General features: G+C 45.7%; 1 protein-coding gene across 1 annotated transcript in view; it reads right to left on the bottom strand.

The window, feature by feature from the left end:
• ST8SIA2 (ST8 alpha-N-acetyl-neuraminide alpha-2,8-sialyltransferase 2) overlaps positions 1-13,896 on the bottom strand; it is a 227,648-nt gene extending 213,752 nt beyond the window's left edge. Inside the window, exon 1 of the mRNA XM_030190444.1 lies at positions 13,564-13,896. Coding sequence (XP_030046304.1) covers positions 13,564-13,661 — 98 coding nt within the window. The 5' untranslated portion in view covers positions 13,662-13,896. The remainder of the gene's footprint in view (positions 1-13,563) is intronic.
• Between the last annotated feature and the right edge of the window lie 9,215 nt (positions 13,897-23,111).

Raw genomic sequence — 23,111 nt, 5'->3', positions numbered from 1 at the left:
CAAAGAATAGCAAGATTCTGGAATCTTAGAGAGCAATAAGATTCCGTGCAGAATCTCAAAGAGTAGCAACATTCCATACTGCAAATCCCAGGGCAAGCAGTTGCTTCCTATGTCTGTCTCAATAGCAGACTAAGGACATTTCCTTCAAGAATTTGTACAAACCTTTTTTAAACCCAGATACGCTAACCATTGTTACCACATCCTCCGGCAAAGAGTTCTAGAGCTTAACTATTCGTTGAGTGAAAAAATATTTCCTCCTATTTGTTTTAAAAGTATTTCCATGTAACTTCCTCAAGTGTCCCCTAGTCTTTGTACTTTTGGAACGAGTAAAAAATGTATTTACTTCTACTCGTTCTACACCTCTCAGGAGTTTGTAGACCTCAATCATATCTCCCCTCATCCATCTCTTTTCCAAGCTGAAGAGCCCTAACCTCTTTAGCCTTTCCTCATACGAGAGGAGTTCTATCCTCTCTATCATTTTGGTCGCTCTTCTTTGAAACTTCCCTAATTCCACTATATCTTTTTTCAGATACAATGACCAGAATTGAACACAATAGTCCTCCATATGCAAGTGATGATTTCTTTGTACCAGAAAGAAGAGGCTTCACAGGTTTCCAGTAGACTGCAGAAGCAGAGAACAGAGCAGACCAGGAGTCCAAAACAGTCCTTTATTGAAAAACACCTGATGTGGCCACGTTTCGCCATAATGACTGCATCAGAGGTTGTATGTACTTTTGCATATTTTATTCATTTTAATTTGTGCGTTCATTTATTAGTGTTGTGTTAAACCGCTGATGTACCCATTACGACGAAACGTAGCCATGTTGGGTATCTTTCAATAAAGGACTGTTTTTTTTGACTCCTGGAGGGGAATATTCGCCGGCGAAATAGATTGCCGGTGATCTATTTTGGCGGCGCCGCAAACAGCTGGCCGAACCGTATTATCAAAAAAGATGGCCGGCCATCTTTTCTTTCGATAATACGGTTTGGCCCGGCCGAATGCCAGAGTTTGCCGGGTTTGAGATGGCCGGTTTTGTTTTTCAGCGATAATGGAAACAAAAAGCGGCCATCTCAACCCGGGCTAAATCCAAGGCATTTGCTCATGGGAGGAGCCAGCATTTGTAGCGCACTGGTCCCCCTGACATGCCAGGACAGCAACCGGGCACCCTAGGGGGCACTTCTAAAAAAGCTCCCTTACCTTGGGTGCTGAGCTTCAGTGCGTGCCCCCTAGTCCTAGTATTTTTGGAAAGAGTAAACAAGCGATTCACGTCTACCCATTCCACTCCACTCAGAGGATAAGGAAGAATATGATCTATATATTGTATCTGGGTTTTCAAAAAGCATTTGATAAAATATCTTATGAAAGACTCTTCAGGAAATTAAAAAGTCATGGGATAGAATGAAATGTCCTGCCATAGATAGATAGCTGGTTATAAGATAGGAAACAAAGAATAGAACTAAATTGTCAAGTTTTCCAAACAGTATGAGATAAATAGTAGAATACTCAAGGGATCTTTAGTAGGTTCTTGTTGTTGAACTTACTTATTAATGAACTGGAAAAGGGAGCAATGATTGCCAGATGAAATAAGCTGTCCATTAAGAATGTACGCTAAAAATCCACATTACTCCCAATGCAGTAAATTAATGGCATGCTAATTATTGTGGTGTTAAACCAGTGGGGAAAGCATGTAGAGCATGGTTCATGGAATTCTTTCCAACCACTATGCAGGCAAGCACATGTGTGAGTGTGTGTGGGGGCTGGGGGAGGGGAGTTGGTGGATTTATGTGGACATGTTTGTGTGTATCTGTACAGTTTTAATGTGTGTGTACTTGTGTGTGCAACTGTGTGCATGCTTGCATATGTGTTTCTTTTCTGTGTATCTGTAATCAGGAGAGGAAATGAGAGGAGAAGGCACTTTGATAGGTACAGTTCTTTAATCACTGTGTTACCACAGGGATGTAGCCATGGTTGGGCCTAGGCCCACCCACTTTCATCCCAGGCCCACCCAGCAGCGTCCAGCCTAACTGGCAAAACAAAAACCCAGCCACTTTTACATGCCAGTTTTTCAAACCTCCTTGCCGCCAAACACAGGTTACTACTACTACTTAACATTTCTAGAGCGCTACTAGGGTTACGCAGCGCTGTACAAATTAACAAAGAAGGACGGTCCCTGCTCAAAGGAGCTTACAATCTAAACAACGAAATGTCAAGTTGGGGCAGTCTAGATTTCCTGAGTAGGTTATGGGTAGAAACGAAAGGGGAGATGAGGGTTGAGAGGTAAGAAGGGGCACACAGGTTGCACACCTTCCTGACCTCCTCCCTCTTCCACTGCTGTCCTGACATGCATCTGACCAAGAAGGACCTGCAGCGATGATGTCATCCTTGGAAAGCAATGCAGGACCTCCCAACCATGTCATGCTGACGGCCCAGCAGCATCCTGCCCAAACCTCCTTGGTCCTGCCCCACTTCCTGTTCTTCTGAGGGCAGGATGCTGCAGAGCCATCAGCATAATACGCCTGAGAGGTCCCACGCTGCCTTTTAATGATTACATCATTGAGTTATCCAGTGGCAGGGCCGCCGAGAGACTGGGCCGGGCCCGGGGCAAGGCCACCCCGGGGCCCCGTCCCTGCGCCTCCGTCCACCACCGAGGTTGCGTCATCGCCCCCCCCCCCTCCGTCCACCACTGGGCCGAGCCCCCCTGAATTCAAATCATAGTGCCTGACCTCGACGTCGCTCTGTGTGAAAGAAGCGCAGCAGCGGCAGTCTGCTGATCGCCTCCCTTCGGGCCTTCCCTCCCTGTGTCCCGCCCTCGAGTGACTAGGACAGTTTCAGTACTGTGATGGGGGCAGAATCCTGATTGTGACTCGTGTAGTATTGAGAACTTGTCCATGTATTCCGTAAGCTGTTTGGTCACCAAGCTTTCCATCAGTTTGACTACTAGTGGGATAGATGGCACTGGGCGGTAATTGGTGAGGTCGTTTGTGTTTTTCTTAGTGTATTGGGGTGAGTAGGATGTTGCCATATTCCTCAGGGAAGAGACCTTGTTGTAGCATGAAGTTGAGGTGGGATGTGAGGTCTTCTATGAAGCAGCCAGGAGCGGATTTAAGTAGATGACTGGGACATATGTCCAGTTTACAGTGGGTGTTGGCATAAGTACATAAGTATTGCCATACTGGGAAAGACCAAAGGTCCATCGAGCCCAGCATCCTGTTTCCAACAGTGGCCAATCCAGGTCACAAATACCCGGCAAGATCCCAAAAATGTACAAAACATTTTATACTGCTTATCCCAGAAATAGTGGATTTTCCCCAAGTTCATTTAGTAACAGTCTATGGACTTTTCCTTTAGGAAGCTGTCCAAACCTTTTTTAAACTCCGCTAAGCTAACCGCCTTTACCACATTCTCTGGCAACGAATTCCAGAGTTTAATTACATGTTGAGTGAAGAAACATTTTCTCTGATTCATAGTAGTGTAGGTGCATATTATGGACGCACGCAGAATCATTTTTACAGAATTGCCTCCTTTCTATCTACTTTGGGCAAATTGACACAGAATTGGTTCTCTTTGCAAACACAAAAGGGAAGATATGGAGTAGAGAAGACACTGCAGAAATAAGTGTACTTATAGCACTGTCTAATGAGCCAGACGCATTGGATGTTATCTTTCTTCCCTCTGTGGTACTGTGGCGCATCACACCCGGAGGGCACAAGCTAGAGTCACTGAGGGATTTCCCAAATATAACATTAATGTAGATGAAAGAAGGCTGAAAAGGAGGATTGCAACCATAACGGAGTATTGCCACACTGGGAAAGACCAAGGGTCCATCAAGCCCAATTTAATAATGGTCTATGGACTTTTCCTTTAGGAAGCCATCCAGACCTTTTTTAAACCCAGCAAAGCTAGCTGCCTTTACCACATTCTCTGGCAACGAATTCCAGAGTTTAATTACACGTAGACTGAAGAAAACTTTTCTCAGATTCGTTTTAAATTTGCTACATTGTAGCTTCATCACATGCCCCCTAGTCCTAGTATTTTTGGAAAGCGTTAACAGACGCTTCACATCTACCTGTTCAACTCCACTCATTATTTTATAGACCTCTATCATATCTCCCCTCAGCCCCCTTTTCTCCAAGCTGAAGAGCCCTAGCTGCTTTAGCCTTTCCTCATAGGAAAGTATTGGAGTTGTTTGCACAAGTGTTTGAGATGAAGTCCGTGAAGATAGGCTGGCTTTCGCTCCAGTTACCAGGCGGTCTGTAAAACAGGACGCAGTTCAGATGATCGATCATGGATTTGTTATGGATTCTGAATGAAGCAATTTCTAGTTGGGGTGTTATGGATTCGGCAATGTTTAATAGTAGTAGTAGTAGTAGTAGTAGTTTCGGTGGTGAATTGAGTTCGGTAGATTAGTGCTAAGCCTCCACCTCTCTTTCCCAATCTGGTCCAGTGAGTAATTTTGTAAACTGGAGGGCATATTTCATGGATTATGGGGTCCTTTTGATGGTGGATCCATGTTTCATTGATGAAGATAAGATTGAAATTTTCTGAGCTGATCTCGTTTGATATTGTTGTTGTTTTGTTGACTACAGACCTAGCATTAATGTAGCCCACTTGGGTATTTTGGTATGGGGCTGCTAGGTTTGATAAGTGGATTTTTGTTAGATGTCGTTCCTTGGATGGTGTGTGTTTGTTATGATCTTTCCTTCCGTTTTCTTGGTATTGTCCGTGTTTAGATAGGCTTCCTTTAATTTGGTGGGTGTCAGTTTGGTGAAGTGTGGAGTGTTTGATCAGTCTTTGGTGATTTTGTAGGATAGGTATGATATTATTTTCTGAGTGGGATGGATAGTGTTAGGTGGGTCAATGAAAGGGAGTAGATAACTAGGGGCATTTTGATTGTGTTCATTTTGGTGTCAGTTTGGGGTAGATAGGCTACTCATAATCAGATGTTCGGGAGTGATGTCCTGGTCGCAGAGCTCTGTAGTTCTGGACACCGTTCACACGCCCCACTGACCCACTCCTCGCCCGCTTCTTCCTCCCACTCCTCACGTCCGCCTCTCTCCGTCCAGTTAGTTGTTCAGAGATTCCGTAATTCTGAGGGCTGTGTTGGTAGTTGGAGGTAAGAATCTGGGGGGAAGCAGTTATGTCATATAGGTGAGGGAGCGATCGGATAAGTGGTGGTCATTCGGATGGGAGAATCTCTTAGTAGCCGTCAATGCGCTGCACGGCGCCCCAACAGTTGTTCTCGGGCATGGCGCTTTAGTGAGTCGTCAATAATGTTACAAAATCCTTTGATTCAGCTTCTGCACTGAAGGAATATCTTGATCAAAAAATTTCCAATGGGATGATTGGATGAAAACAATTTCTTCAATTCAGACCGAGCCTGAAGACCTCAGTTGGCTCGATACCCAGAACTGCCGCGGTAAGACAACAGCGCAGAAACAAATACCACCGGAAGAGCGCAGAAAATTAGCTTGCCAATGCTCAAAGGAAATGGTATGCAAATTATATGCATGCTGCTAAAGCAAAAGCAAGGGGGCGGGGACATGCTTGGCGCATGCGCAGAAGGGTTTTCTGGTAAGCCTAGCTCCTGTGCACATGCACCAGGCAAAACCCAAATGTGAAGCACACACTGGCATCTGTTTTCTGTGCCTTTAAATATAAGTTTTTCAATTTTTTTGCTTATATTTAAACGCAGGAAACAGGCACCGATGTGTGCTTTCACTTTCAGGTTTGCTGGGGCTCATTCACATTTCTTTCTCACTACTGTCACTTAGGGGTTTGCACAGGCTTCCTTCTGCACCCAAACTGTATAAAAACTGGCAGATTTTAAAAGAAAGAATCATGAGAAATCCTCTCTTCAAACACCCTAATGCCTGCTCCGAGCTGGCGCTATTTTTTACAGCGGCAAGGTAGCTGTAAAAAAATGTTGTTCTCTGGGCATTGGGAGGGACTAGGAAATGACCTCATTAACGTGAATTGACTACATTAGCATGCTATTTTGCGCTAATCTCTGGCGTGCTCGTTTCCCACACCAAAGCGTCTGATCATTCTGCGCTCACTAATGCGGGCGCTGGTTTGCCGGTAATGGCCTCTAGCGCCCGTATTTGCTTCTAAACATAAGGAGCTTAGGAAAAGAGCCTTGTCGAGATTACTCAGAATCGGAATTTTGGTAACGATGAGGGACAATCTTACGCTTGGCCAGAGACACTCAAAGAAGAGGGGAAGAGAGTAGGATGGTCAACCACGTTAAATGAAGGTGGTCAAATAAAATGCGAACGGTGAAGTGTAAAAGAATTTTTGTAGTGGCAAAACAGGTACAAGGAGTCAGATTCTGATTCACTTTCTTTGGAAAATCTAAATTTGAATCAGCCATGCCCCTTCGCGAAGAACTACACCGGCTTCCCATTAAAGAACAAGTTGCCTTTAAGATCTGCACCTTAATTCACAGGATAATTTACAGGGAAGTTCCAGAATATATGGTTGAACTGGTTGACTTACCACCTAGAAATAGATCCAATCTCTCAAGATCCTACTTGTGTTTAAACATTTTTTTATTGAACGTGCAACTGTACAATTCTACATCAACAAGGCATTCATAATATTCATAACATCTCATATTGTACACCAAGTGATAACAAAGCTCAATTTCCAATAATTTGTTTCCAACATTTTCTCCCCAATTCCCTGGCATCCCCCCATCCGTTTATCCTCTGTCCTACTCCCACTCATTCTCCTACTATGCTTAACCCTTCATTACCGTTCATCTCTCGTCTTCACCTAAAAACTATCCCTCCCCCCCTCCGCTATATCCCCTGGAGCCTGGGCTCTTATGGCCCCAAGGGCCCCATAGGGGAGGGTCCTATAGTATGTCTCTAACGGTAGTATGGATAAATAGATGACAACATTACCCAGAGTATGGCCTCAAGTACAAATCCATTTATGCTTCCAACTTCACATTTATAGGCACGCAATTGTGGAATGCTCTACCCAAATCAGTCAAATGTACCCAGACCTTCTTAAAATTCAGAAAACTATTGAAAACTGTACTGTTTAAAAAGGCTTATTCTCTAGGCTCAACATAATCCAAATTAACTTCTAGTCTAATCAAAGATTTAATGGACACTAATTATATTATTCGTCTTTCACATATTGTTTGTTTCGAATGTTGTTAAATATCTTACTTTTTTAAACTGTAAAAATGTACCAAATGCACTGTAGCCTTTTCTACAGATATGTGTAAGCCACATTGAGCCTGCAATTGGTGGGAAAATGTGGGCTATAAATGTATTAAATAAATAAATAAATACAGTCAGTGCTGCAGTGAAGGCTTTACAGTTTTAAAGGGTTTTAAGTTACAGGTGTTGCATTCAAAGCTACTCATAATCGTTTGGCCATGGCAGGTCAATATCAGAACTATATTCTGAGAATATAGGACCCGCCAGAGAAAACAGAAAACCCTGCTACTGTGAAGACACTGATGGATTCAATCAACCAAAGGTGCAAAAACGAGAGGGGTGTGAAAGATTATGCGAGTAACCAGAAATGAAGTGCAGAATAGATCAATTAAAACAGAGGGCCAGTTCTAGGCTAGAAGTTAAGGTTCAGGCAAGTGAGAAGCTGAAAGTCAGCATGCTTGCACAGCTCTGAATAATGCAGTGTGGCCACGTTATAAATCCATTTTGATTTGGAGACTAAAGATCAGCAGATTAGTCATAAATGGTACCTTGTTTTCTGCATTGCCTTAATATGTCTGCAACTGGCTTTCAAGAATGTTTCCTTCATTTGATTAATACAGTATGAGAGAAAGTCACCGGTGCCCTAAATATAGAAGATGTATTGACTTAGTCCAGGGGTTCTCAACCTTTTGCTCAGGACACATCTAATCAGTCAGGTTTTCAGGATATTCTCAATAAATATGCATCATATATACGCAACTATACATAAAACCCAATTTTCCAACAATACAGAATCTTTATTATACTACCTTATATCAGAAATATAAACATTCATAATAACAGTAACAGAGCCGGTGGTGGGAGGCGGGGCTGGTGGTTTGGAGGCGGGGATAGTGTTGGGCAGACTTATACGGTCTGTGCCAGAGCCGGTGGTGGGAGGCGGGACTGGTGGTTTGGAGGCGGGGATAGTGTTGGGCAGACTTATACGGTCTGTGCCGGAGCCGGTGGTGGGAGGCGAGGCTGGTGGTTGGGAGGCGGGGATAGTGCTGGGCAGACTTATACGGTCTGTGCCCTGGAGAAAACAGGTACAAATCAAGGTAAGGTATACACAAAAAGTAGCACATGAGTTTATCTTGTTGGGCAGACTGGGTGGACCGTGCAGGTCTTTTTCTGCCGTCATCTACTATGTTACTACACGTTACCAATATCCACACACCTGCATCAACTCACACATATTCGTACTCCCCATTCTCAAACTACCTACTCCTTACTCCATTATGCATCCATCATTCCTAAGTCAACACAAACAGTGTACAGCGCTGCGTACGTCTAGTAGCGCTATAGAAATGCTAAGTAGTAGTAGTAGTAGTCTCTGGGATTCCAGAATCTTGGTACACTTTGAGATTCCGGAATCTTGCTACACTTTGTCCTTATCTCTTGTTTGTTCTGTTTGTCTGTCCTGATTAGATTGTCGAGCAGGGACTGTCTCTTCATGTTCAAGTGTAAAGCGCTGCGTACATCTAGCAGCGCTTTAGAAATGATAAGTAGTAGTAGTAGGTACTGCATGTAAATCTATCTCATGTATAGTCATTGTGAATGTATTGAAAATTTGGTTAGGTGTGTCACAAGGACTGCATTGAGAACCCCTACTCTAGACATAGTAACATAGTAGATGACGGCAGAAAAAGACCTGCATGGTCCATCCAGTCTGCCCAACAAGATAAACTCATATGTGTATACCTTACCTTGATTTGTACCTGCCTTTTTCAGGGCACAGACCGTACAAGTCTGCCCAGCAGTATTTCCCGCCTCCCAACCACCAGTCCCGCCTCCCATCACCGGCTCTGGCACAGATCGTATAAGTCTGCCCTCCACTATCCTCGCCTCCCAACCACCAACCTCTCTTCCCCCACTTGCTCCGCCACCCAATTTTGGCTAAGCTTCTGAGGATCCATTCCTACTGCACAGGATTCCTTTATGCATATCCCACGCATGTTTGAATTCCGTTACCGTTTTCATCTCCACCACCTCCCGCGGGAGAGCATTCCAAGCGTCCACCACCCTCTCTGTGAAAAAATACTTCCTGACATCTTTCCTGAGTCTGCTCCCCCTTCAATCTCATTTCATGTCCTCTCGTTCTACCGCCTTCCCATCTCCGGAAAAGATTAGTTTGCGGATTAATACCTTTCAAGTATTTGAACGTCTGTATCATATCACCCCTGTTCCTCCTTTCCTCCAGGGTATACTCTAGACCTTATACATTTCAAGCATGGACATGCAGTGAGCAGTGGTTTTCAACCAAGTCTTCAGGATCCACTTGGCCAATCAGGTTTCAAGGATATCCACAATGAATATGCATGAATAGATTTACATGCATTGCCTTCTTGGTATACAAATCTCTCTCATGAATATTGATTGTGGATGGTGGTCCCTGGGTTGTAAACCAGTGCATTAGTGCACTTTCAGTTCATTAGCATGCTCTAAAGTATTTAAAACTAGAGTTATTAATGTTATGTACTATGTTAGAATGCAGTAATGCTATTAGCATGTTATTATATCACAGGTCCTGTTTTATGCAATGGGAACTAGTTACTAATAACCTGCATTAATGGTGACACGATAAATAAATGAATAATGCTATGCTAATAACCCTAGCTGTAAGCATGCACTAAATTGATTTAATACATTTCAGCCTATGAATTAACATGCATGAAATTGAATAATGTGCATTCGATTCTTATATTATTATTATTTACACAAAAAGTTCAAAATGAAAAAAACAAAATACACAAAATTGGAAAATAAGTTCAAAAATGACAGAAGGTCATTTTCTAGGGACGTACATTTTTGTTTTGATCAATTTTGTTTTGTTTTCCTTCAGGTTATTTGTTTAGTGTGCGCTATTTAGCATATACTCTATCACCAAATAATGTGCTAGCAGGAAACAGAGTGCATTTTTTTGTGTGCAAGTTCATGTTATTTCATTAGCAAACAGTAACACTAAAACAAAACTGTACAAAATGAAGGGGGAAAAAACCTAACTGAAAGACAAAAGGGATTTACCCCTGCACATCTGCATCCATCTCTTATTAGCCATGTTCACTCCAAGCAGTAGAAACAGTTGGCTTTGAGATCAAACACATCCTTTGCTCTTTTGGGGAAACTGGATAGAAACGATTTGTGGCTAGAGGTAGCATCAGAAACCCCCAATTGGCAAAAGTTTGGCGAGTGCAATAAGCACGACTACTACTACTACTACTATTTAGCATTTTTATAGCGCTACACAGCGTACGCAGCGCTGCACAAACATAGAAGAAAGACAGTCCCTGCTCAAAGAGCTTACAATCTAATAGACAAAAAATAAAGTAAGCAAATCAAATCAATTAATGTCTACAGGAAAGAGGAGAGGAGGGTAGGTGGAGGCGAGTGGTTACAAGTGGTTACGAGTCAAAAGCAATGTTAAAGAGGTGGGCTTTCAGTCTAGATTTAAAGGTGGCCAAGGATGGGGCAAGACGTAGGGGCTCAGGAAGTTTATTCCAGGCGTAGGGTGCAGCGAGACAGAAGGCGCGAAGTCTGGAGTTGGCAGTAGTGGAGAAGGGAACAGATAAGAAGGATTTATCCATGGAGCGGAGTGCACGGGAAGGGGTGTAGGGAAGGACGAGTGTGGAGAGATACTGGGGAGCAGCAGAGTGAGTACATTTATAGGTTAGTAGAAGAAGTTTGAACAGGATGCAAAAACGGATAGGGAGCCAGTGAAGCGACTGGAGGAGAGGGGTAGTATGAGCAAAGCGACCCTGGCGGAAGACGAGACGGGCAGCAGAGTTTTGAACCGATTGGAGAGGAGAGATGTGACTAAGTGGGAGGCCAGCAAGAAGCAGATTGCAGTAGTCTAAACGAGAGGTGACAAGGGTGTGGATGAGGGTTTTGGTAGAGTGTTCGGAAAGAAAGGGGCGGATTTTACGGATGTTGTAAAGAAAGGGTTATCGGCCACAAAGAAGGGGTAGTCAATCATATTTTAGGCTTTTCACCTATCAAGTAGAACTTCAAAGAGGGCAACAGAAAAAAAGGATTTCTGATTTGCATAAAAAAAGTCTTTAGAAAGTGCTTCCAAAGGAAGCTTTTTGTATTTATTTTTTTTCCAGAAATTTTATTAAAGTTTTCATAATTGCATACATACAAAAAAGGTATAACAGTAAAATGGAGCAATAGAATAGGGACATACTACTAATAATAATAAGAGCTGGAGAAGTGATTCATGTCAATAAGTATTCTGGCATTAAGAGTGGCCTAGTGGTTAGGGTGGTGGACTTTGGTCCTGGGGAACTGAGGAACTGAGTTGGATTCCCACTTCAGGCACAGGCAGCTCCTTGTGACTCTGGGCAAGTCACTTAACCCTCCATTGCCCCATGTAAGCCGCATTGAGCCTGCCATGAGTGGGAAAGTGCAGGGTACAAATGTAACAAAAATAAAATAGATACTATTGGAGATTCTACGTGGAATGTTGCTACTATTGGAGATTCTACATGGAATGTTGCTATTCCACTAGCAACATTCCATGTAGAAGGTGCGCAGGCTTCTGTTTCTGTGAGTCTGACGTCCTGCACGTACGTGCAACATGTCAGACTCACAGAAGCAGAAGCCTGCGCGGCCACATTGGTGATCTGCAAGGGCCGACTTCTATCTACATGGAATGTTGCTAGTGGAATAGCAACATTCCATGTAGAATCTCAAACAGTAGCAACAATGGAGGAGTGGCCTAGTGGTTAGAGTGGTGGACTTTGGTCCTAAGGAACTGAGTTCAATTCCCACTTCAGGCACAGGCAGCTCCTTGTGACTCTGGGCAAGTCACTTAACCCTCCATTGCCCCAGGTCCAAATAAGTACCTGTATATAATATGTAAGCCACATTGAACCTGTTATGAGTGGGAAAGTGCAGGGTACAAATGTAATAAAAAAAATTAAGGATTACTTTCAAGTTGAGTGAATATAGAAAGTCTTTACACACTTAAAGAAACTTAACCCCTCCATTATCTTTCTCCAAGAAACTCATATCATCCCAAGCTTAAATAAATTTATTTCCCCTTATAATTGGATATCACCATCTATAGATGCTCCCACGTTAGGCAGAAAGAATGGAGTTTCAGTACTTTTCCACAAAAATCTCCAGCTAAACATAATTGAGCTTTTTGTATTTATGGGAATGAACCCAGTCCATTCCTTCCAAATTAGCCAAAATCATCCTGAGTGCTCAGCCCTGAAATACATCGTCTTTTATTTTTCCATCAAAAACTTACTGAAAAGTTTAAAACCAATAGTTCAGTCCAGCTGCTCAGAAACAGTCCCTGCCTTCCGATGGTTAGCTTGACGGAGTTTAAAAAGGGGTTAGATAGATTCCTAAAGGACAAGTCCATAGACCGCTATTAAATGGAAAAATTCCGCATTTTTAGGTATAACTTGTCTGGAATGTTTTTACGTTTGGGGAGCGTGCCAGGTGCCCTTGACCTGGATTGGCCACTGTCGGTGACAGGATGCTGGGCTAGATGGACCTTTGGTCTTTCCCAGTATGGCACTACTTATGTACTTATATGTACTAAGGGTGGCAGATCCACTAGAGAAGCGAACCTAGGCAATGCAAGACCCGGGGAGCCTCGTTTGGGGAAGGGGGATCCACTGCAGTGGCCAGCTGACTTTCATGGGTGATACTGATCAACGGGGGAGGGGAGAATGGCCCTTCTATTAGGGAAAAATATATATAATAATAACCCTGATCAAGCAAACCCACCTTAAATAGAATTTACAAATCACACCTTCCGAGGGTGGGGGGGAAAAAAACCCATAGCAGAAAGGCAGAGCTGCTGGGAACAGCCCTAGGTGAACCAACTGGGAGGGAAGGAAATGCAGAAAAAAAAATCCCTTCCCTGGAAAGTGTGTAAAGAAGCAGTGTGAAACGACAGAGACAGGGGAATAACGAAACGAGTTTAAAAAAGTGCAAGAACTGGGGCAGAGGAAGGCTTTGTCAGAGTGGAATCGCTTGACCAGTGGCTTTGTTCGACCTGAACCGCGGTGACTTTCCCTCTGCTCCTCTTTCTGTCTTCTTAACACAAGTGAATATTTGGCAACTTCTGGGGGGCGAAGTGGCGAGCAGGTAGGAAAAGGTCCCCCACTTTCACCCCCATCACTTTAAACCAAGCATCGTCCTCACCGGGGGGTGGGGGCGGGAGGAGGGTCGCGGGGAAACAAAGAGCGAAATACAGGAAAGCTGGACTCTTCCCCTGGGCACCAACCAAGCCATTTGTGGGACTCACTGATCAGACAAAGAAACCAAAGCCTACACCCCCTCTCCCCCCCCCCCCCCCACCCCACTGCAGCCCAAGCAAACCAAGGTACTCACCCGATTTCCTCTTCGATCTCAGAAATGTCAGTACAAATCAGGAGGAGAACGAGCAGAGTAACGATCGCCAGCATCCAGCCCCGGAATTCCAGATGCATAGCTCGGTCGGCTGCGGGCTCCCGGCTGGAATCTGCAGCGAGAAGCCGGTCAGCTCCCTCCTCCTCCTCCTCTTCTTATCTGCTCCGAGTCATCCCCAGGAGCCCTTTCAAGGGGAAATGGCACAAAAAAAAAAAAAAAAAAGATTCTCCGGTCCCGGAGGTTGTGTTGTTCTTTCTTCTGTAGATTTCTGCTGCCTGTCACCTCGCTTTCTCTTTCTCAGGGACACGTTGTTGTTTCACAGACTCTCAGAAAGAAAGGAGACCCAAAAGCGCACAGACGGGCAGAAATCATCACCCCCCCCCCCCTCGCCCCCCTCTCTTTCTGTTTCTCGTTGTCCCCTCCCCCTCTTTCTCTCTCTCTCAAAGTTTGCCTGACACAGAGGCACAGACACCTGGGGACAGTCGCCAGCAAAGAAGGAGTGGGGGGGGGGGGGGGGGGGGATAAAATATTCCCAGCAACTGATTAGTGAAAGGAAAGCCTGCATACAAATGGCTCCCCCTTTCCAAGTGACAGAGGCAGGGTGACATCTGGGGATAACCTCTAGTTTTTTGAGGGAGAGGATTAAGACTCCCTTACAGCCTCTAAAAATGCCCAAAATATGCAAATGTATTTACTGCCAAAGGAGGGGGGGGGGGGGGGGGGACATCTCTCTTCTAATAACCAAAGATACTAGGGCTCAGTGATTGCTGGGGAGGGGGGGGGCAATATTGGAGTATCCAGGCTATGGAAGTACCCTTCTCCACCACCGCCAACTCCAGGCTCCGCTCATTCTGCCTCGCCTCACCCTATGCTTGGAACAACCTTCCTGAGCCCTTACGCCAAGCCCCCTCCCTGCCCGTCTTCAAGTCTTTGCTTAAAGCCCACCTCTTCAATGCTGCGTTCGGCACCTAACCCTTACCGTTCAGTGAATCCAGACTGCTCCAATTTGACTGCCCCTATCGGACCGACCGTTCACTTGTCTATTAGATTGTAAGCTCTTTGAGCAGGGACTGTCTCTCTTTGTTAAATTGTACAGCGCTGCGTAACCCTAGTAGCGCTCTAGAAATGTTAAGTAGTAGTAGTAGTATTACATATAGCAGTGATGTAACCAGAGCTGAGATTGTGATGTCATAATGCCTCATTCCACCAATGCCTAAGAGCCAACCTCATCAGTGATGTCACAATGGCTTGATTGTCCTATATTTGTCTCACTCTTATCTATTAGATTGTAAGCTCTTTGAGCAGGGACTGTCTCTCTTTGTTAAATTGTACAGCGCTGCGTAACCCTAGTAGCGCTCTAGAAATATTAAGTAGTAGTAGTGGTTGCCTGAGTTAGCTGGAGTTGAGGAGGGTCTGTGCCCTCTGCCTCTTAGCTCTGATCTTGCTTAGGAAGAAATCATTTAGGGACAGGCGCCAGTTTGGAGAGTGGTGGGTGCATGTATTATACATCAGATACCAGAAAGCACAGCTGTGCTTTTCCAGAGACAGAGAAAAGAGAGCTTAAAATTACGCACACACTTAGAGCCCATTCTTTAGTCCAAGAGCGGATGCGGCTTCTTCACACAATGGCACTAGATTTGTTTTTTTCAACACAGACCTTCCAAAAGTAGTGAGAAGGGGCAGCATCTGGTGTTCTTTCTGCAGTTCTCTTCCCTGCATTCCTTAGGTTGGAGGAGAAGCTCAGCCGGCCCCTCTGTCCAGCAGTCAGGGGCTTAGCCAGACCTCACGGTGGGAGGGGGCCAGAGCCCGAGGTTGGGGGCACATTTTGAATGCCGCCTCTTCACCGCCTCTCCTCCTCGCCCCCCCACCCCATCGCCTCGCCTTGCCAACAAATACCTTTGCAGGCGGGGGTCCCCAACCCCTGCCAGCCGAAGCCTTCTTCAGCGCCGGTCTCTGGTGCAGCCGCATTCGCTGCGTGCAGGGGGCAGGCAGCGAACGCAGCTGAGCCGGAGAATGCTGAGCACAAGAGGAGCAAGAAGAAAAACGAGCAGGGGCCCGGATGATATTTGCGGGGGCCCAGGCCCCCCGTAGCTACGCCCCTGGTCCAGCTGCAATTAATACTGTCAAAGGAGAGCCTACCCCCCCCCCTTTTACCTACAGGCCAATGGGAAAGGTTGTCATGGGAGAGGATATAGGGGTAGGGGTTGGGGGCGGAGATAGGGGGGGTGGGCAAAGGGAGCAGGGAAGATGAATAGAAGAGAGTGCAGGGACCATTTTGAATCTGGTACTCATTGATCACCTGGGGGAAGAATGGTCAGCGTGGGGGCAGGATGGCTATGAATGTGGCGGGGGGGGGGGGGGGGGGAGCCTTGTGCTGCATTCCTGGCTGCTTGCCCAGCATGGTCTGTCTCACTCACTCACTCACCCACCCACCCACTCAGGCAGGTTCAGGATTGATGAGCTGATTGTTATTCATTGCTGTGGGTTATGTAAAAGTTCAGTGGTGCCAGAAAATTATGGTGAACTCAAGATGGAAGCTTATTCAGTGGTGCCACTGGCGCTAAAGATCTATCAACTGTCTCTAGACTGGCGGGTGTTTTACCCCTTGGATCCCTCTGGGATAATGGAGAGACCTAGAGAGAGAGAGCAGGGGGTCGTACCAAGGGTCTGGTGGAACTGAGTAGCCACACTGGGTTGTAAACTCACTCTGAATCCCACTCTGTATGGGATTAATGACTTTTTGTGCCCCCCCCCCCCCCAATCTCCTTTGCCCTTTGCATCCTGTGTGGCCCTGAGACAGAGCCATTGAGATCAAAATTGCAAAGGACTGAAATACAAAACAACTTACGCATCCGGCTTCTCCTACATAAGCACAAAACTATGGAATGGCCTCCCAAAAGCTGTGAAAACAATGCACGACCACCTGAACTTCAGGAAATCACTAAAAGCCAACCTCTTCAAAACGGCCTACCCCAACGACCCCACGTAAACCTCTTCACCCAGCAACACAGCATGACTATAATCGTACGGGACAAAACACAATCTTCATCCCTTGCGACCCTCCACTTATGACTCAACCTTGTATCTGTTATCAACCGACTGGGCAAACGCCTTGACGGTACTATGTAAGCCACATTGAGCCTGCAAATAGGTGGGAAAATGTGGGGTACAAATGCAATAAATAATAATAATACAATCAGGTCCCAGCTTTATTTGATAACACTCACACCCGACCCAGAACAAACTTGTTGCCCCATCTGTGGCCTGATTTTGATGCCAAGATTCCATTATAGAATACTAGAGTAAGTTGGCATTGGCACACCCTCTTATGTCATGTCAATGTGAGGTTTAAGTTGCCATGCCTACGTGTGCCAAGGGAAATGCATACTTTATATTATTCTATAAATGACACATGTAATTGGGAGACACGCCCATGATTTGCCCATGTGCACATCCCCTTATATGGAGTGGAGGAGTGGCCTAGTGGTTAGAGCACCGGTCTTGCAATCTAGAGGTGGCTGGTTCAAACCCCACTGCTGCTCCTTGTGATCTTGGGCAAGTCACTTAACCCTCCCCTTGCCTCAGGTACAAACTTAGATTGTGAGCCCTACTGGGACAGAGAAATGTCCAGAGTACCTGAATGTAACTCACCTTGAGCTACTACTAAGAAAGGTGTGAGCAAAATCTTAATAAAATAAATATATAGTTAGCTGGCTTGTATAGGTGACTAACTGTCAATTAATGGTGCCTTTGACCTACACCTCTAGGCACCATAGATTTGCCCCATAAGTGACTTGTCCAAGGTCAGCAGGAGCATCTGTCGGATCTGAGCCTATTTTTTTTAGCCTGCTGCTCTAACCACTAGGCTAGTCCTGTGCTCATATTAGTAGTAAGTAATGCCTTAGGTGTAATTTTTATAAATAAAGTTAGACATTGTGTTGTAGATCTTCTCAAATCTTTATCTGCTGTATGTCTTAAGTGGAGTGAGTTTTTGCGGCAGCTTCAGAGATTGGGAAGCTGGGCGGACGTCTACGGTCTGGGTCCCGTAAATAGCAAAAACAGATCAGGATCAAGGCTGGACTGGGCTTTGACGGCAACTGCAGTAGTTGAGAAGTACAACCGGTGCCGAGCAGACGTCCACGGTCTGTGTCCCATAATTGGCCGGGGGACACAGAGATTAAGGGGACTGTTTTCAAAGCACTTAGACGTCCTTTATGTGTCTAACTGCTTTGAAAATGAGCCCCTCAACCTGTGCAGAGTGCCAGATTGAACTCAGCCACCTTGTTGAATAGACTGGATGGACCGTGCAGGCAGTGGAGTAGGAAGTGGGGGCGGTCCGCCCCGGGTGCACGCCGCTGGGGGGTGTCGGCGCCTCGCTGGTTCCTTGCTCTCTCTGCCCCGGAACAGGTTATTTCCTGTTCCGGGGCAGAGAGAGCAAGGAACCAGCGAGGCGCCAACACCCCCCCCCAGCGGCGTGCACTCGGCGGATTGGCTCTCCCGCCCGCCCCTCACCGCCTTCCAGGTATGTTCTCGCGGGGGGGGGGGGGGGGGGGATTGCACTACGGAGGGGGAGGGTGGGTCGCGCTGCACCCGGGGGGGGGGGGTGCGCAGCGGTGACCCGCCCCGGGTGTCAGCTGCCCTTGCGACGCCACTGCGTGCAGGTCTTATATGCCCACATTTACTATGTTACTATGAGGCATATTTTCAAAGACTTACAAAGTTCCATAGGTTAATATAGGGTCATTTTCAAAGGAGAAAAATGTCTAAAAAGTGGCATAAAGCAGCAGTTGGATGCTTTTCTCAGAAAAAAAACATCAAAATCGATATTTTCAAAACCTATTTTCAGATGGTTTTCTATGTTGTTCACCTGCAGTGTGTCCAAATGTCAAGGGGGGCGTGTTGGGGGCATGTTAAGGGTGGAATTTGGGCATTCCTAAAACTTGGACGTTTTTTTTTTTTTGCCATAATGGAACAAAACAAAACTGTCCAGGTCTAAAACTAAGTTTTGAGCTAGACATGTTTTTATAACGAATAAGGCTCAAAAAGGTGCCCTCAATGCCCATATGACCACTAAAGGGAATCAGGGATGCCTCCCCTTTCTCCTCCAGTGGTCACTGACTAAGGTTACCATATTTTGTCCTCTGAAAAAGAGGACACATGCCACACCTCCTGCCACGCCCATGCCCCACCCACACCACATCCCTGCCCCGCCCACACCACACCCCTTTCACATCCTCACCCTACCCTTTCTCGCTCTCACCCCGCCCCCTGTCACATATTCCCCTCCCCCGGGTCACATATGGCCGCCAAGAGTTGAAGTCTTGCGAGGCCGCTTCAACTCTCAGCGGCCATTTTGAATCCCGAGACCGTCACACAGCAACAGGATGCAGGACAAGGGCAGCGCTCTGGGCAGGAAAGAGGGGACTCTTTCTTGCCCCGAAGAAGCCACTAGACCACCAGGGCAGTAGATCGTAAGTAAGGAAGGGGAGGGGAGGCTAGGATAGGTCCGCCGCTTGCCCACCTATTTGTCCAGAAATCCAGACAAACGGGCGGACTGGCAAAACCCACCCGGACGCCCAGACATGTCCTCAAAAAGAGGACATGTCCGGGTAAATCCGGACGTATGGTAACCCTATCACTGACCCTCTCCCACCCCCCACAAATGTGATTAAAAACATTACTTACCAGCCTCTATTCCAGCCTCAGATGTAATACTCAGGTCCATTAGAGCAGCATGCAGGTCCCTGGAGCAGGGGCGTAGCCAAACACCCAAGTTTGGGTGGGCCTGGACCCAAGGTGGGTGGGCAGAACTCCGCCTTGTCCTACAAGTGATTTGATTTCTCCCTCTCTCGCCTGCATGCCATATGGTCTTTCAAACTTCCCTTCTCCCCCGTATACCTTTTAAATAGCAGATTTTCACCGGCAGCAAACAGTTGTTGGGAGTTTTTGGCTGGTGGGGCTTGGGGGTCCCTGCCAGCCACATTATAGGTGTGCTGCTACTTGGTGGGCCTGAACCTAAAGTGGTTGGGCCTGGGCCCACCCCGGCCCACCCTTGGCTACGCCACTGCCCTGGAGAAGTCTAGTGATGGGTGCAGTGCCCTGCAGACAGGTGGACCCAGGCTCATACCTCCCCCTACCAGTTACACTTGTGGTGAAAACTGTGAACCTTGAAGAACTCACCAGAAACCCACTGTACCCACATATAGGTGCCCCTTCACCCATAAGGGCTAGTATAGTAGTTGGGGGTAGTGGGTTTTGGGGGGCTCAGCAAACAAGATAAGGGAGCAATGGTGAGATGTGCACCTGGAAACATTAATTGAAGTCCACTGCAGTGCTCCCTAGGGTGCCTCTTTGCTGTCTTTGGATGTCTGGGGGACTAGTCTTGTACAAATGCTGGCCCATCCTGCATCCCAGTGGCTTGATTTTCTACATTTCATTTGGACAGGGTTTTTTTTTTTTTTTTTTCGAAAATGATCCAAAAAAAACAACAACATAGGAAGCACAAAACCTTGTTCGAAATGTTATTTTCAGGGAAAAAAATAGACCTTTTTATTTTTTTGAAAATGACCTTCTTCCCTATTTGGATTTTAGACATTTTGAGGGGCATAATCGAATGTCGCTGGCGATCTATTTTGGCAGCGGCGCAACAGCTGGCCGGAACCGTATTTTCAAAAAAGATGGCCGGCCATCTTTTTTTTCTATAATACGGTTTAGCCCAGCCAAATGCCAGAGTTCGCTGGGTTTGAGATGGCCAGTTTTGTTTTTCAGCAATAATGGAAAAAAATGCCGGCCATCTCAAACCCGGCGAAATCCAAGGCATTTGGTCATGGGAGGAGCCAGCATTTGAAGTGCACTGGTCCCCCTGACATGCCAGGACACCAACCGGGCACCCTAGGGGGCATTTCTAAAATGTTTAAAAGATACACAAATAGCTCCCAGGTGCATAGCTCCCTTACCTTGGGTGCTGAGCCCCCCAAATCTCCCCAAAACCCACTCCCCACAACTCTACACCATTACCATAGCCCTTATGGGTGAAGGGGGGCACCTAGGACACCAACCGGGCACCCTAGGGGGCACTTCTAAAATGTTTAAAAGATACACAAATAGCTCCCAGGTGCATAGCTCTCTTACCTTGGGTGCTGAGCCCCCCAAATCTCCCCAAAACCCACTCCCCACAACTCTACACCATTACCATAGCCATTATGGGTGAAGGGGGGCACCTACATGTGGGTACAGTGGGTTTGGAGGGGGTTTGGAGGGCTCAACACTTAGCACCACAAGTGTGACAGGTGGGGGGGGGGGGGGGGGGATGGACCTGGGTCCACCTGCCTGAAGTGCACTGCACCCATTAAAATCTGCTCCAGGGACTTGCATACCGCTGTCAGGGAGCTGGGTATGACATTTGAGGCTGGCATACAGGCTGGTAAAAAAGGTTTTTATTTTTATTTTTTTTAGTGTGAGAGGGGGTTGGTGACCACTGGGGGACTATGGAGAGGTCATCCCCCATTCCCTCCAGTGGTCATCTCCAGTGGTCCCTCCAGTGGTGAGTTGGGGCACCTTTTTGAGGCTTGGTTGTGAAAATAAAAGGATCAAGTAAACCCGGCGAAATACTGCTTAACGCCGCTTTTTTTTTTCCATTATCCGCAAAAGCCGGCCATCTGGTAGCCTCGCCCATGCCAGCCCATGTCCTGTCTTCGCTACGCCGCCGACACACCCCCTTGAACTTTCGCCGGTGCGGCGACGGGGAAAGCGGCGATGGTGTCAAAAAATCCGCTTTCGATTATACCAATTTCGCCGCTTTTGAGAGATCGCCGGCCATCTCCCGATTTATGTCGGAAGATGGCCGGCGATCACTTTCGAAAATAAGCCTGTTTGTGCACAACGTCCAAAGCCAGACTTAGACATCATATTGAAAATGCCCCTCCACGTAACTTTGCAAGTCTAATACGCCTCTTTATCTTCTCAGGCACTTGTCACAATTACAGTTTGATTTCATTTGACCTAACACAACTTTCATAATGTCCTTTCTGCAGTGCGCAAGCTCTGATCTCTTTATGGTGATAACAGGCAAAAAATATTTGACGTACAATTCAGTAGTGGAGCAAGATTGCAATTGAGTTTCCAGGTTCCACAGTATATTTTTTTTTTTTAAATTGCATTTTAAACATCATTAACATGTTATATTAATGTTAAAGAAAATAAACAAGAAATTATCAAGAAAAAAAAATTTAAGAAATCAGAGTTTTCACAGCAAATATTCTCAAGTCCATATCATGAGAAAACACGCAAAACTTAAATGGCTACCAGTTTTCTAAGCAGCAGGAGAAAAGGTAAAAATAATTAAATGCCAGTATATCTACGCATAATAGGATGAACTAGTGTAAATGCTTCTCATGGTTAGTGGAACAGTCATGGAGTTCATTGCTATCTAATATATGCAGTGGTGCTCCAACCAGAACTCGCATCTTTAAACTGCCTCTAATGAATATGCAGGAGCTATTTGTATTAATTGGAGTTAGTGCATGCAAATATGCCTCTTGCATATTCATTTGCGGTAACCTGAAAATGAGTCTGGTGGGAGCAGGGGACAGGGTTGAGGAGCAGGTTAAACATCACTCGTTTATTCCTCAGCCGAATGCCAGTTTTTCTTAACATATTGAGCTAATTTGTAATCTTAAGGGCCGATGTAATCCTGGTGCTAATATTGATTTTTCTCTGGATTTTAAAAAGTAATGAGATGCATGATAGTATACAATAATTAAAAACTGTGCACAAAGGGCTAGATTCTATATATCACGCAGAAATCAAAGCGGATTCTTTTTTTTAAATTTTATTTATTGCATTTGCATCCCACATTTTCCCACCTATTTGCAGGCTCAATGTGGCTTACAGAGTTCTGTTGTGGTTTTGTCATTCCAGGATATTAGATATGATTAGTGATGTAAAAGTGTTAGATAGGGAAAGAAGAAAAGGATTAGGTGGATAGGTAAAGAAATTAGTCTGTCGTAGCTGGGCTAGTTGGCGAGGTGATTTAGTTAGGTTATGGGTTCTCTTTGTAAGCTTTGTTGAAGAGGTGTGTCTTCAGAGATTTTTGAAAGTTGGTTATTTCTTCAATGGTTTTCAAGGTAGTAGGTAATGCATTCCACAGTTGCGCACTCATGTAAGAGAAGGTTCTATTAAGTACGCTTTAATTTGGGCATACGTTAAAGAATACGCTGAACGCTGCTCCGCACGATGAAATGTAGTCGCGGTCAATTATGCCAACTAAAACCTGGTGTAAACGCCGTCAATTAAATTAGGCGTGGAGATGATGTATTCTATAACAATGCGCATAAATTTTAGAAATGCCCATGATCCACCTGTTCCACTCCCATAACAACGCCCATTTTCAACTATGCAACTTAGAATTTACGCACACCACATTAAAGATGCTTAGCAAGTTGTGCGCATAAACCTTAATGCCAATTAGTGCTGATAATTGCTCATTGACATCCACTTAACAGTGTTGATTAGCTAGTTAAACAATTAAG

The sequence above is a fragment of the Microcaecilia unicolor genome, chromosome 1 (assembly GCF_901765095.1).
Source record: "Microcaecilia unicolor chromosome 1, aMicUni1.1, whole genome shotgun sequence".
NCBI lineage: Eukaryota > Metazoa > Chordata > Amphibia > Gymnophiona > Siphonopidae > Microcaecilia > Microcaecilia unicolor.
Note: the sequence above shows the minus strand (reverse complement) of the source record. Positions and strands in the feature narration are given on the sequence as shown.